At 42.4% G+C, this 14,912-nt stretch overlaps 3 protein-coding genes across 5 annotated transcripts in view; 2 read left to right on the plus strand and 1 right to left on the minus strand.

The window, feature by feature from the left end:
- Positions 1-9,678, plus strand: part of LOC119406866 (SNF-related serine/threonine-protein kinase) — a 30,266-nt gene extending 20,588 nt beyond the window's left edge. Inside the window, exons 4-5 of the mRNA XM_037673627.2 lie at positions 3,526-3,672; positions 6,967-9,678. Coding sequence (XP_037529555.1) covers positions 3,526-3,672; positions 6,967-8,110 — 1,291 coding nt within the window. The 3' untranslated portion in view covers positions 8,111-9,678. The remainder of the gene's footprint in view (positions 1-3,525; positions 3,673-6,966) is intronic.
- The window catches only part of LOC119406972 (small nuclear ribonucleoprotein-associated protein B), a 373,302-nt gene that overhangs the window by 135,523 nt on the left and 222,867 nt on the right, over positions 1-14,912 (plus strand). The window lies entirely within an intron of this gene.
- The window catches only part of LOC119406870 (nuclear receptor coactivator 5), a 156,220-nt gene continuing 150,972 nt past the window's right edge, over positions 9,665-14,912 (minus strand). For all 3 annotated transcript variants that reach the window (XR_007417529.1, XM_037673661.2, XM_049419222.1), the window contains one exon: positions 9,665-9,833. Coding sequence is in view for 2 of the 3 variants with exons in the window: in XM_037673661.2 (XP_037529589.1) it covers positions 9,786-9,833 (48 nt within the window). In the remaining variant the exon portion in view is untranslated. The remainder of the gene's footprint in view (positions 9,834-14,912) is intronic.

Genomic DNA, 14,912 nt, shown 5'->3' on the forward strand with positions numbered 1-14,912 from the left:
CATTGCTGCAACCTGTGTACGGTAATGTTGGCAACCTTTGTCCTTTGAGACGCTATGTACACAATTGTGTACGCCACTTACTTTTGCTATTTGTATCGACTGGGGGCTAAGAAAGAGCAAGATACATTGGGCTTTGGATAAATTGAACTTCCTGCATAAAAAATTTGTCTTCATATTCATTTTGTAGTGTACTGTTGCATATGATCACTTTCTGAAGGCACTACCATATTCGACGAGTCGTTTGATGCACCGCCTCCTGTGACCCACGTCAAAAGCATAAGTTTTCTTTGCTCAACGTCAACATAACCGAAAAGGAATTTGCACTATATTTCTAGCCTGGGATTTCATTCTGTTTATGCCAAAACAGAGCATCAATGGCTTCAGGATAGATAGATATTTAATTACAAAGTAATTAGGTATGATTAACACACATTAATTAATGTATTCCTACATCATTTTTGTTGCAATATAATATTGAGTGCCTTGAAATAACATTTTATCGATTTGATGCATTTACAGACAGCTTTTCTTAGGTGGCGTCTGAAAGGGTTAAGGGGTTGCCAACTGACACAAAATTACGCGGCCGGGATATCCTGTGGGATTCCTGTGAACGTGTGTATATCATCTGCAAAATATTAACAGCGAATATAGCTTGGAAGGTATTGTATATGAATTTTGCAGTACGCATGCACGATCCAGCGCTATACGCCACACCTCGCGACACTGACACCCTTGAAAGTGACTTGAAGGCTATCCCCCCACTTCTCCGACATCACCACACTGCAGCTGATACAAGTTATGATGACGTCATAGTACCATTTCTCTTTTGCTGCGCTTGCGTAAGCAAACTACTTTTCAGCGGCTGCTCGCGAGTCTGTGGCTGCAGCGCACGTGTTGAAAGTTTTGTGTTTGGCGACACTGCTTTCCAGTTTCCAGTTCGAAAGGACTTCTTGATTTCTTTGTGCTGTCTGGGCTGCGGATCGCTCGTAAGTCCGTCATGCTAGTTTGTGAGAGTTGCACCTGACAGCTTGTCGTTTTCGGAGCTCTCTCTCAAACAAGTGATGTACCGTGATATGACCAACAGGCCCCCAGCAACACATTGCAGCTAAAAAACTCGAGGCCAAAATTTGTGTGTCAGCACCCCTTTAAAATTGTGGCTTATCGTGCAACAAGTTATTGGGAACATTAGAGCACAAAACCAGGCATTCACAAGACTAGAGACACAGACACAACGCAACCACTCTGTTACATCAAATTGGAACTACCCGTCCTGTGTTTCGTCTTGTGAATGTCTGGTTTTTGCACTCTAATGTTCCCAAAAGCTATGCACCATCTCTCCGAATTTCAAATTTTGTTGAAGGACCCCTGACAGCGAAAGTTTCGTTTGCGACTTTTTTACTGTCATTTGTAGCTTTGTGTGTGGTAATCCCGAAATTGAATCATAAATGCTCTAACACATCGTATGATTAATGCTAGCATCGTTATTTGAGAACAATTTTACGTCAGTTCGACACGCCTGCCTAAATACCATAAGAAACTAGTGCCCCACAGCGGGGGAGAGCCTAAAATCACTTGCACTCAAGCTTTGGTGTCATTGAAGGCACAGTTGTGAAATCGGGGCCCCGCACGGGGTAAGAAATTAAACTATGCGGGTGCTTCGGTATTGTTAAGCGCTTGCCTCCCTGAAAAAAAAGAAAAAGAAAAGCATTCCTGGCTGAAGCAGCCAGAACTACGTTGAGAGCAGCTTGACAACAGAGCGAAAGGGGTGACAGACAATAGTCCTCATCGGGTGCCTAGTCGTGGTGTTGTACGCACCCTGCAAATCTTTGACACTGACAATACTCGCTTTACTCGTGGAACGTCACACGGGGCCTCGGTCTGCAGCATATCAGTGGCGATGTCGCAAGGTGCTGCCAACTCAGATGAGCACTCACGCTTATTTTAAAACCAAATTAAATCATCTTACAGCCAACGTCCAGCACTAATAATCGGTCAGAAGGTGCCCCTGTATACAAGACAATCAAACAACACAAACATCTTCAATTTTGGTGACAGGGGTCCTTTAAGGACAAGTTATGTGACAGGCAAATGCATTTTCATGTAAGAGGACAAGCTTTGTGGTACTGATTATACTTGATTCTGCATTAGTTCTTATTAGCCCCTCAGTGTAGCTATACAGGGTTTTTTTTAGACAATACAGATTTTTTATAAAAATCCTCCGATAGTAAGGTTCCTGTCGTTTTCGCACACGAGCTCTACGTCAAGGTGGAAATACTTTGCCGCAGCAGAAATGACACTGTTACAACTAACAAAAACTCAGTAATTAACTTAATTACTATCTTGAGAGCTGTTAAATTTAATATTAGAAAGTTGTAGTGCATGACAATCTATGGCATAACCATTTTTTAAAAGCCTTGCACGTAATTCAACATATCATCGAATTTCAAGGGCATTTTTGGAACTGCACCCGGCGCCCACAAAACGCAACCGCTCTCTTACATCACACTGGAAGTACCCGTGACAAGGAAGTGGTCAAATTTGAATGAAGCGCATCGTGGCCATATCTTTTCGTGAAAAGCGGCAAGTTATCTCGCGACAGTGGATCACCTTACCTTTGCATGTGGTGTTCGGTGCTTCTCTTGTTTCTTTCGAGCTGTGCACAACAAAACCGCAATAGCAACCTTTTCTTTCTCCGTGAAGCACAAAACTGCAGCGTTTCTTCTTGCAGGCAGGTAAAATAGTTTTTTGTGCCTGTTTATTGCTTAAGAATGAAACAGATAAGCACCGCACATCACACCCAAAGAATAAGCTGTGTACTTGTATATTTCGGAATGCTTGCCGACATTCCTGACCATATTCCGCTTCTGTGCGCCTCGATTCAAATTTTGTCACGTGCAGTTCCGGCCTCACATAAAAGAGAGCCCGCATTTCTTGTTCGCCGAGTGCACTCAGTTTCGATGTTGCCCTTAGAATTCAATGATGAATATCTCAAATTACATGCAACTTTCGTAATTTCTAAAAAATGGGTATCCCCTAAACTGGCACACACTGCAACTTTCTGATATAAACCACTGCCCTCAAGTCAACAGTTAAAAAGTTCATAACAAGTTCTTGTTATTTGGTCATGTCCGTGTCATTTTAGTTGCATCAAAGTATTTCTGCCTTGACATAGAGTTCATGTGCGAGAACGATGGGAGGCTGCCATATAATTTTCTATAAAAATCTGTATTGTCTAAAAAAAAAACGCCCTGTATATATAGATTCAAGAGTGCTTAGTACTTATGTTCCTATAATTATGATATGAAAATGCTGAACTACATTGCAAGACTTCGATTTGGGTGAATTGGCTTATGGTTAACGGGGAGTGAAACTGCAAAAAAACAAGGCTGAAGAAGGCTCACTAGACTGGATGAGCGCTCGTCCAGTCAGTTGTGTCTTCTTCTTCATCCTCTTTCTGCTCTGTTTTTCTCCCTTGAACGATGTTATTACAGCATTACTATAATGATAGTGTGCTTTCATCTACAGGGCTTTGGACCGCAATGAGTACAACTACATGACTGCTACATATTATCTTTTGGCTGAACGTAAGCTTCGTGCACAACGCCAAGAAAAAGCTCAACAGCTCAACCGTACTTCTAGGGCAGATCTTTCTCCTGTAGCGGTTACACCAGGGTGAGTGCCATCCGATACATCTATTTCTGGCACAAGTGCCTTGTGGCAGAGCAAGATACTTGTTTGACCAAATGTTACTTTTGCATTTTCATTCTATTTAGCCTTTCTTATGTTACATTTTCCACATCTCTAGAATATTTGATAGAAATGTAAATGCCTGCATGTATAGATACACACCACACACTCAAACTGCTCTGCAGAGAACATGTACACAACAAGCTTATAATATGCTGTCCGTGTGTTTGTCAAACTCTTAATACATATTGATGAGACACACAAGAATCAAAACTTTAGTATAATTAAAAAAAGAGTGGCTTTCGATCTAGGAAATTGTGCAGCTTGGTTGAAGACTATGCAAGTCTTCGCTAAGGCTATACTTTACTATAACAGGTCTCACATTGTTAAATTTAGTAAGTGTAGCTGATGCTGTGTGTGAGGCTGTGGATTCGACCTTTGATTGAGATGGAATGGAAAATGTGTCTACTATGTATATACATTTAGTGCTTCATGATCAAACTGTATTAATGACATCTAACAGACAATAATGCCAAGGAATAGTATAGTGGATGTTATTTATAGTAATTAGGATATAAATGTGAAGAAAGTAAAGTGGACGAAAACACAACTTGCCACCGGCAAGGACCAAACCTGCGACCTTCAAATAATGCATCCTAATTAATACAAATAACATCCTCTATACTATTCCTTGGCATTATTGTCTGTTCTCATTAATATTGCGTCTAACAAAGAAAAACGAGCCCTTAAAAGTAATCTTCTTTCCTTCATTCATAGTGAGGGTCTCATTTTGGCAGACTCGATGTCTTCAGGTAGTATGCGAGGGATTATTGGTCAGCTGCCAGCTCATAAAAAGATCACGTGCTACGTGACGCCGTAGAAGGGGGGGGGGGCTTGCTCGAGATTTTACGGTACACAGGTTCCACTTCCTGGTCTGACAGCATCATGTACTACAAAATAAAACTATATACATATTTAAAACAGACATTGGCACATGGTTTACTAGTTTGGACTTTTGATTGCAGAGGCACTGTTCACTAGACAGCAAAAAACTAGTTAAATACTGCCCATGGTGAAGACAACACAAATGTGAAATGTGCAAACCACACACTAACAATATTTAGTTTATATTCAACACTGTATGCAGCACATGGTATTACGTTATTCGCTCCAGCCGTTAACATGGACGTTTCAAAAAAAAAAGGGCCGCTAATGAAGACAAAAGCCTGTCTTGCTAGAGGCATGGATTGCTAATATGATGCTGTCATGCCATTTTCTGGTGGCATTACTGTTAAAAAGAACATGAAGGGGCCATAAAGACATCTTCCATTCAGCAGGTGTTTCAGCACCTGCTGAAACCTGCTTAATGGAATGAATGTTTCAGCACCTGCTGAAATACAGCACCAATGAAACTAAAGGCAGTGTTCCGTTTCAGTGACTTCATTTTACTGAGATTCTACTATAGGCATGTTGCACCTGCCAGGAACCTCCACCATCGTGCTGCCTCCCCAGCGCCAATGCGGCCACTTTCTCGTAACTGTCTGGAGAGCTCTCCCGGTACGCCAAGGAAAGAGGAGGCGGTGCGCCGTCGAGCGCCACGCGGTTGCTTACAAATATAGGTTTTTTACCTCTGCATGAGATTAAGGTTTTCTAAAAGGCTAGACAATCGGCCTTGTTGGTAAAGCTTAGTGAAAAATGTTCAGCGCCAGTGATTAACAGTTTAGAAGAAAGAGACAGCACGGGCGCTCGTATTTCATTCTTCATTTTTTTGGACACCTGTCGCTTTTTCTTTGATATATCCAGCAATTGCCTTCGCTGATGTGTTCGTATATGTGCATGATATGAAAAGGTGAAGTCACGGATGCTCGCGTCTTAATTGAATGTCGATGAATGAGCAAATGCAGATAAAAGCTCCCCGAAGAATGCCCATACCCGACTACAAGTTGGCCCCTTTTTATTATTTTAATGTGCCACTTGTTTGACAGCTCATATCATAAGAGCATTTTTGTTGTGTGGTGCGACAATGAAGTAAGGAGCGAGGTCAGTAAAAAAAAAAAAAAAAAAAAACAGCAGCACCAAGTTGGCAGACTGCTCGCATTTGAGAGACCGTTCCGCAATTCGACGGTTTTAGTATCGCATATGGCTACACTGCTTAAGTTCATGTTGGTCATCCTTGAATGCGCATGCAGTTATCCTCGGCAATTAGACAAGTAGCAGGTGCCAAAAATGCCAGCCTAGCAGTTGTCACAGGCAAATGCAAGCGAAAATACATGGCTGCAGTCGCTGTCTGATCTTTTTTATTATATGCGTGTTTTTTTTTTTATATGTGAGACATATTTGTGGTAGGCTTTGGGCATAACAAACCAAGAAAAAAAGAGTCTTTCAGCAGTATAAATATCCTGAGAAATTTAGGAAAGAGATGGGTACTTTATAGTTGAGAGGAAAAACAAACCTAGTCTTTTGAGTCATGATACTGATGCATTGTTAATGTTATATCTTGAACGAACCACAGCCGTTGAAAGAACCGCATTATTTTTTTACTTGCACGTCGATTGCACTAAGACAACCTTCAAATGTACGCATTTACCCCTGTAAATTCTACCAAAAGCCTTTAAATTTTCTCAGAATTGTGCCACGCTGATAAATCTGCAGATCTGTTCTATTGTAAACCACAGAAAGTTTAATGCGAAAGGTTATCTTTCAAAAGAAAGCTGGCGCTATTCATGGCTTGGCGTGACGTCTCTGCCACTTTGTCAAGGTAGTAAGTCTTTGTCCCCGCCGAGTTGCCATAAGTGTTCATGTTATGGACTGAGCAAGCGTCGAAAGGCAGGCTAGTTTATACATTTCAAAAAGCAGATTAACAGCGCTAACACGGGACAAAGAAAAGAATACAACGTCTGTCCTCGCGTTTCTTTGTCCCATGTTTGGGCCTTATTCGAGACATATTATGGCATCCAGCAAGGTAAGAGTTATTTCGACTGAAAACCATTCTGATGCACTACGTTAAAATTTTTTTCTTCTTAGACAATGGTGCAGAGCGATGCAACCAACGCTTAGTTGTCGTAGTCACCAAGTGCAAGCAGGGTAACTGCTTGCCACTCTTCTGACGAGGACGTGCTCGCAGCGGCGCAGAGTTAGATGTGCAACGTGCCTATACTATTATTTGCCACACTCATCATCAGTGCATGCCTGTGCATCATTTTTTACAGTTCTGTACTGCTCGAAGCTGATAAAAAAGTTTAAGGCAGCATCAAGTTCACTCCAGATTTCTTTGTGCAGTGTGTCCTCAGCAGCACCATCACCTGCACAAGAGAGGCCTAACGTGGCTCAAGTGCTGGCCTCCCCAGGTGGCCTGCCAAGTATTGCGCTGGATCCCTCTGCGGGCCATCCCCTTGCTTCGCTGCTTAGTGTGTCCTCAGGCCCTCTCGAAGATGACTCGTCCCTGGCTGTGCCAAGGTCCAGTCTGCCACTGGGGCGAAAATGCAGCATAGTGCGAGAAGAAGATGACCTGTCTTCTCTCGCCCCTTCCCACTCACCACCCATCCGAGGTGCTGTTTTTTCAGAGGAAAATGAGTCAGCGGAGTCTGATGAACGAGCTGTGCGGCCCGTTCTTTCCCTGCCCACAGCCCCCAGTGCACCCTCTCCTCCAATACCTGATGGAGCTCCCCAACGACAATCACCCACAGTGCGACTGCGCTGCATTCCAGGCCGGCGTCTCCATGCAGTCAAGAGCTCCCCTCAGTTGCTGGGTGGTGCAGGTGACATTCGTGTGCGATCAGGAGTGGGCAAGCTGCGTGTGCATGTAGCTGGCCGCAATCGAACGACAAGCTGCAGTAGCTCTGATGATGAGGAAGGTGACAAACGGCGCCATCCTCCCACAGCAAAAGGTGACACACCACTCCAGGGAAGCCCATCGGGCAGTGTCCTTCCATCACCACATGCTCATGATGAGGGCTACTCAGCAGACAGTACCGATAGCTTGGACATTCTACCCGATCCAGCTCCACGGCTCACTAACTCTGTGTCTTGTGGTGACTTGACAGTAGAAGAATCTCCTGCGTCCAAAAGTGATGAAGGCGCATCATCTTCAGCTGTTCAGTGTGCTGATATAGTCCTTGTAGAAGAAATGGCATCAGCGGATGCTCCACGAATCTCTAATAGCTTCAGCCTTGCTGCAGGACTAAGCTGCCTTGGGCGTAAGTCAAGCCGTGATGAGATGCAAAGCAGCCGGTCACGCCTTGGAAGCAGCCTTGCCAAGCTAGTCCCCAATGGAAGTCGAAATAGTGCCTCCAACAATGCTGGGGCGGTAGCGCTGAAGCCCCAATTGGACATCAACCAGAATGGATTCCGAAAAGGCCGCAGCAAAAGTCAGTCTGGGGTAGTAGATGTGAAACTCGCGTCCAAGTGCTGCACACTTTGTTAAAGAGAAATGCTTCCGTGACAATCTCCCAGAACCGAGAATACTCAGAGCCATCCTACAGTAGGTGGATCACATTCCTGGGGGGACCATGCCACGTTTGTTTCTTCCATGATTAGCTGTTGTTACCCGTTGGATGCCTAAAAATGGCAGAGAGCCAGAGAGGCTCACAGGCATTACTTAGCTTTCATTTCCTTTGAAAGGAAAAAAAATAATGTCTTATGGGCACACTTGATAGCCACGACTTATCCAGTTGCCGAATGCATAGGCTAGAACATTACTTTTGTTTCATAAATCGTGGAGAGGCTATAGTGCAATCAATATCGCAAGTGTCGCATACTAGCACCACCAAAGTTTTAGGAGTTTTGCATGATTTATTCAAGAAAATGAACACTGCTTCTTTTAAACGACTGCCATTAAATTTTCTTTTCATTGCGTTTTATTATGGCACAAGGGTTAATAGCAGCTGGAGGCTAATTCATTAATTACGCTGGTATTTCTCATGGAAAAGTATTAACACTTCCTTGTCATGCATTTGAATGCTAGTGCACTTTCACTGGTCACTGTATTCACTACATAATCACGTCTTTTGCGGGGGAAAAAGCAAAAAGTGTTCTTGCTTTGGAATGGAATGCGTAGCTCCTTTGAGCTTGCCACACAGTCCGAAATATGGCATACAGAGAGAAGAGGATGCCCTACGAACAGCACAACAAAGTAAACACATGGTCAAAACAAAGCAAGTTGTTAGTACAAAAAGTTGTCCTCTTTCCTTCTTTACTCACTGTAACCTTAGTGATGCTGTACACCAAAGTTGTAGGCATAGTGGTGGAAGTTCAAAGGTGTTTGTCACATTCCTAATTCATACAGACATATGAAAGTTTATGTTTGTGTGTGGGCTTCTATTGTGCGAAGAAACTGTAGCTGTTGTGTAAAGCTGTTTACAAGTTGTGGTCGCAGTGCAGGCACTGACTTTTTTTTTTTTTTTTTTTTTTTTTTTTTTTTTTTTGAGGTGTCAATTGGCACAGCTTGTAAGGCTTGGCCATCACTAGTGGTTTTAGAGCTTGTTTATAGGAAGGAAGTGGTTTGGATGATGAATGCAAAGCGAATGTGAAAGTGTGCCACTGCACATATTCCCTCACGGAAAATTCCAGTGGCCCAGGTATGTTTGTTTGTCACTGTGGTTGCTGCTTGTGCATTTAAAGTGAACATGGGTTGACCCAAAAGTGGCTTGTGCTTAGTTTTATAAAGGGCGCGACACGAGTGCATGTATATACTAGGTTGTCGAAGGCAAGCTTACCACTGTGCACTCCCTGACCCATCCCACTCTTTGTGGTGTAAAGTCGTGCATCTTGTGTGTTATTAGAACCATGTCATGTAACAAGGAGTGTGTGAAATAGGCACTGTGCTCTGGTGTTTCAATTGTTTTTGTCTTGTAGGTGTATTGTGCGTGCAGGTGCCTGTCTCGTACAACCAACACAACACACAAAAAAAACAAGAACACAACTTTAGCAATAATTGTGAAAAATGTAAATGTAGAGTTGTTTTAGTAAAAACAAAAGCTTGTTAACAAACAATACTTGGTCTTTATTTCATAATCTTGGAACACTATAGCCAAGCTTAAATACTATGTTTCTTGGAACACATTCCTGGCTATAACAAGTTAAGGGAAGAAAGCGCAGAATTATGACATGCCCAACTTCTTCAGTGACTGCTGGGCCTCTTCAGACACCTGCAAGAGGAAGTATTAAAATAAGATCAAGTCTGATGTCAAGTAACATAACCTGGTCACACCTAGCAAAAAGTAAAAGACCAAGTTTTAAAAACAAACTGTCTTAGCAGCCACATACAGGTGGTGCTATGAACAATGCTAGTGTAGAAGCTAACAGCTTTAACATGCACCTAAATGTAAGCGCACGGGCTTTAAGCATTTTCGCCTCCATCGAAAATGCGGCAAAATGCATCGAAATGTATAGCCTTTTCAGTCACTAGGAAAACAAGAACTTTCTTATCAGAGTTTATTATTTGCAATGTTGCAGTTAAGTTGGTAAATATGGCATAAAATGAGCGTTTGGGTCATTGATACAGACACCTATCAAGTGAAAAGTGGTGTGGACAGAATGACTAGGTATAGTATTTTGTTTTTGTTGAACTCTGTGCAAGAAGATATCTGGGCAGGCAACATGGTTGGTTTGGACACTCGCCACAGGCAAACGATTCCGGTAAAACAAATGCACACAGCTCTTGCTCTTGTACAGCTTTGTGCAAGTGCCTGCACAATCTACGCAGTCTTTTTTTTTTCGTTCGAACTTTTCAAACTGTAAATGCTATTGGCAACAACAATGCAATTAATGTAACTGTTATGGTAACAAACTTCCTGCTAAGAAAGCTTGCAGTTATAACCTTCAGACTGAGTGCATCCACTACACGCTTCTTTGCCACATAATGGGTGGTAGAAACCGCCCCATGTTAGTGCATGTGTCTGTATGTGCATGTACATATACACACGCAAGAATTAAAAATTTCGATGAGGCAGGGTGTTTAACCCACCCTCCCCACTAACACGGATCCCTAATAGTTAAACAGCAGCAGACGTCTGCCATTTGCACTACAATTACTATCTGTACCAAAGCAGTTTGAGCACTTCTGCCCTGAAAACAACATTTAAGGGGTTTAGAGGGACACTGAAGAAACTGGTTGAGCTTTTCAATACTATTTAGCAAAAATTATTTCTGGCAGAGAAGAAAAAATATATATACAGCAACACAGACCCATAAGGCATCCCAAAGAAATTTAGAATGTCAAATGTCTAATTTTTATTTTATCGTGTTCGGTAAGATTGTGTGTGTAGGGTGGCAAAGTCTTCTCAAGCCATTTCTGTAGAATTTTGGTCTCCTACAACACTATTGCAAATAAAATCCAATTCAATTCACCACTATAGCTGCTAACTACTTTCAATGTACTTTTAACCTGTACATACAAAATTAGCCTGTAAATATGGTGTAAAATATGTGTTTCGATCTACTGACAGAGACTCGTATCAAACAAAAAGTTGTGCGGCATAACAATTTGGCATCTTTTGTAACTTGGTGCAAGAAGGCAACTCAGTCTATGCAAACCTCCAAACACTGCAAAAATGACCCTTATAAATTAGTATGCTCTATATCAACGAAGCTAAGAAAAAAAGCAATTTAGTATAAAGCACTCTATAGGCAGGAAACCAATGTTTAAAGAATGTCACCACCTGTCGTTGCCAGCTGCAGACAATGATCCTCTTACTAGCCTTTGCAAAATCTTGCAAAAGCTTTCTTGGCCTCTTCCAACCATTCCAAAGTGCCCCACACCAACCATAATGGCAAATGTGTTTACCACTTCTTCGGACCTTGTCAAGCTTCTCATAGTATCACACCATGGGGAAGTAGTAGAGCTGCATTAACTGCACTTAACAGCTACATTTGCAACTTCTTGTGCCAAGCTGCTCCAAAACACTTTTTCCAGTAGCGGCCAATCCATATATAACGATAGGCATGCGATCATTCCAACCAGCTGGGTGACAGCTTAGAAAAGCTATCCTATTTTGGTGAAATTGTTCAACATTTTGTGTTGTCGCTTCGCCTGCAGTGGCACTTAACCTAAGAGAAAAAGAATAGCAGCTGTCGTAGTCTTATTGGAGTCTTAAGGACACTGATTTTCAATGTCTTTTAGCCCACCCTTACGTTGATAGAATGTTACAGTTATTGGGAAATACAAAATTTCTTTGGCATTTGACAAAAGCCTGAACGGCATTAGCATCAAAGTACAGCTTTTCCTAATGGGAATCCTTTTCATAAAAGCTGCGCAGCAAGTAAAGTTACTGAATAGAAGCTGTGTTGAACAGGTTTAAAGCACTAACAACAAGCTTAACAAGTAAACAAACGCAAAGTTGAGCTTTGCTCTAGCAATGATATATCACCGCAATTCAAAAAACAAAGCATATCTTTAGAGGAGCTACTGGTGGGATGTAAAGCAACATCTAAAACAAACACTGCCAAAGGTAACAACATCAGGTTATAAAAGTGTGCGCTCACTCCGGTGAACAAGTATGCGATAAACATCCGAGACATTGTCGTGCTGACCTAGGCTCTCGGATTGTGTCCGTTTAAATTTCTAAGAATTCCAGAATTGCTTGCGACAGGATGACACGCATTAAGACCTTCACTTTATGCTTTAAAAGAGCCACTGTTGTTCAAGGCCAGCTACGAAGAGCCCCTCAGCTGTCAGAATGTGCACATTATTGCTGCTGCAAACTCAAACATTGATGCAACCACTAGGAAGCTGAGGATGACAGCACTACTACATGTATTGCTCTGTACATGTGCATGCGCATGCAACATTGTGGCAGCTAAAAAGCTGAAATTGGCTTGACTTGGCCATATAAGCGACAGAGGTTAGGTTTTGATTCCATTACAGTACAGCATGTAGTGTCAATGTGGAGGCTACACCAGTCATGTGAGCATCAAAGCAGAAGTGGTGCAATAAATGTGAAAAGCAACAATCTGGTGCATTATGTTTTTGCATTTCTTGGTGTGGATTGGTGCCACAGTTTCATCACTACACGTAAAACAACCACCATAAAAAGATTTTGGTATCAATGAAATGGATGTATCTTCCTCGTTAACATCACATAAATAATGTGAATAATGTTTCGTTGATGATGCCTTTATGAGTTAGTTGTTCGACCATAGGCAAGAAGTGGCTTTGCATAATGAGGTGCGTGAACCCACAACATGTTACAAGCAGCCACTGCAATTTGAACAGTCAATGAATATTTGCTTGAAACTATCGCTATCTGACGCTCCAGTGCTAATAATTGCCAGAGTTTCTTGCAATGTTTACTGAATTCACTATGACTGTTTTAAAACCCTCTGAAGCAATTTTTACAGCTTTAACATGAAAATTTCCACTTAATGAACACTTCATTAAAGGGACACTAGAAGCAAATATTAAGTCGACGTTGATTGTTGAAATATCGGTCCAGAAACCTCGTCGTGCTACTTTTATTCCAAGGAAGTGCTTATTTTGAAATAAAATCACGTTTAAGTGGTCCGCACCGCGTTAGCGCACTTCAAATCACCCGCCTGAAATCAGACTTTCAGTCACTGTTGCCGTGCCCAATGTTGCCCGCCTTTACTGCGCGGCCACCGACACTAGTAGCAGCAGAGCGAAAGTAGCGGGACCCACAGCAGCAACAACGGCCATCGAAGCCATCGAAGCTTGCCGCAATTGCCGCAATGGATGTGGACGGAGAACTTGACGAGACTTCGAGCGTAAGGGTTCATTCCGCAGCACCCAGTGAAAAGACACATCGGTTTCCTTGCTGCAGCACAGGCGTTGTGCACCATTCGGGCATCCGGCAACACCACATGCATGCGGCATTTTGTCGAACTTTCTATCAGAGTGACTTTCACGAGCGCGCAAAACATACGCAGCAGTACGCGATCCCGAAACCACCACTGAGACGCGACCGCATGAGCGAAGCAGGGCGCCGGGCGAAGCGCAGTTCGGCGAAAACGGAACCTTTGAACCACGCGCGCCGTTCCCCATGGCAACGCAACAGAGGTTTTTTTTTTCCCATGAATCAAACGGAAACGAACAAACAGCATTTTATTACGTCTTTTGATGCACGGATGGTTCTTTTTTTATTGCTGCTAGTTTGATTACTAGTGATTTATTGTAGGCAGACTCTCATACGTCATCGGGATCACTTCAAAATGTCCCACACGTGGCGTTCATCATGTGATACGTTTAGCTTAATTTCTCGGTAAGTAGGGCACTGCTGTTGATAATATTGCCGTTTTAGAAGTTGTCATACATTGAGTTTTCACTCTGACATAAATTGTTATTTGCCTTTAGTGTCCCTTTAAGGTCCCACTGCAAGTACACAGGGTTGTTGGTGATCCTGAAAGCCAGCCCACAAAACTGGTGCAGTCATATGAAGTGTTGCCACTGAAAAACATTTTCTCAATTTGCAGTGCCACAGTATTTGAATACACACTATAAGAACATGTTCTATGCACAGCACCTTGTCAAAATGACAAACTAAAACCCGCTCAAGACCTGATAAAGCGGTGTTTAAGTATATGATAGCTTCAATCGTTATCTCTTAGATCTTTTGTAATATATGAGTGCTCTCAAAGTGGGGGTGGGGAAGGCAGCTCGAACAGGTTTATGCTGGACAAAGAAAAAGAAGTCGTCTGACGGACAAATGTACAGTCTCAACAAAAAATATTCGCACATGAGTGGTGGTCAGAGCAACAACACTGCGACACGTGGCGTGGTTGTTTTCGAGCGCACCAATGGTGAGAGAACCAAGCACATTCCATTTTCTAACGTAGGCTTGACAGGCAGAAGGCAACCCACCTTAACCCTTTACTTTCCCTACAGTTTCTTGGCCGAAAACTATACAAAAATACAGATTTCTTTTTATTTACGCACTTGATTCTACGTGTCTTGAAACAACTAAAAAAATTACAAGATAAAAGCGAAATATTTTTTTGAAAATATGCAGAGGATTGGCTTCACTGCAGGGCACCACGGAGTGTGACGTAACCTCTCCAGTCTTCGGTGCAGAAAATGTCTCTTTAAAATTAAAAAATAAAGCGTATTGACAAGCGAGTCCGTGAAAATAAACCTTGGACACGCCATTGGGGGTTTGCTTACATTTACTAAGGGTCTCCAATGCCGATACATTGAGATCAGTCTTGGGCAGTAACTAGTTACTAGTAACGCGTTACCGGTAACTAGTTACTTTTTTCGGTAACTTGTAACTAAC

This window comes from Rhipicephalus sanguineus, chromosome 1 (assembly GCF_013339695.2).
Source record: "Rhipicephalus sanguineus isolate Rsan-2018 chromosome 1, BIME_Rsan_1.4, whole genome shotgun sequence".
In the NCBI taxonomy this organism is placed as follows: Eukaryota; Metazoa; Arthropoda; class Arachnida; order Ixodida; family Ixodidae; genus Rhipicephalus; species Rhipicephalus sanguineus.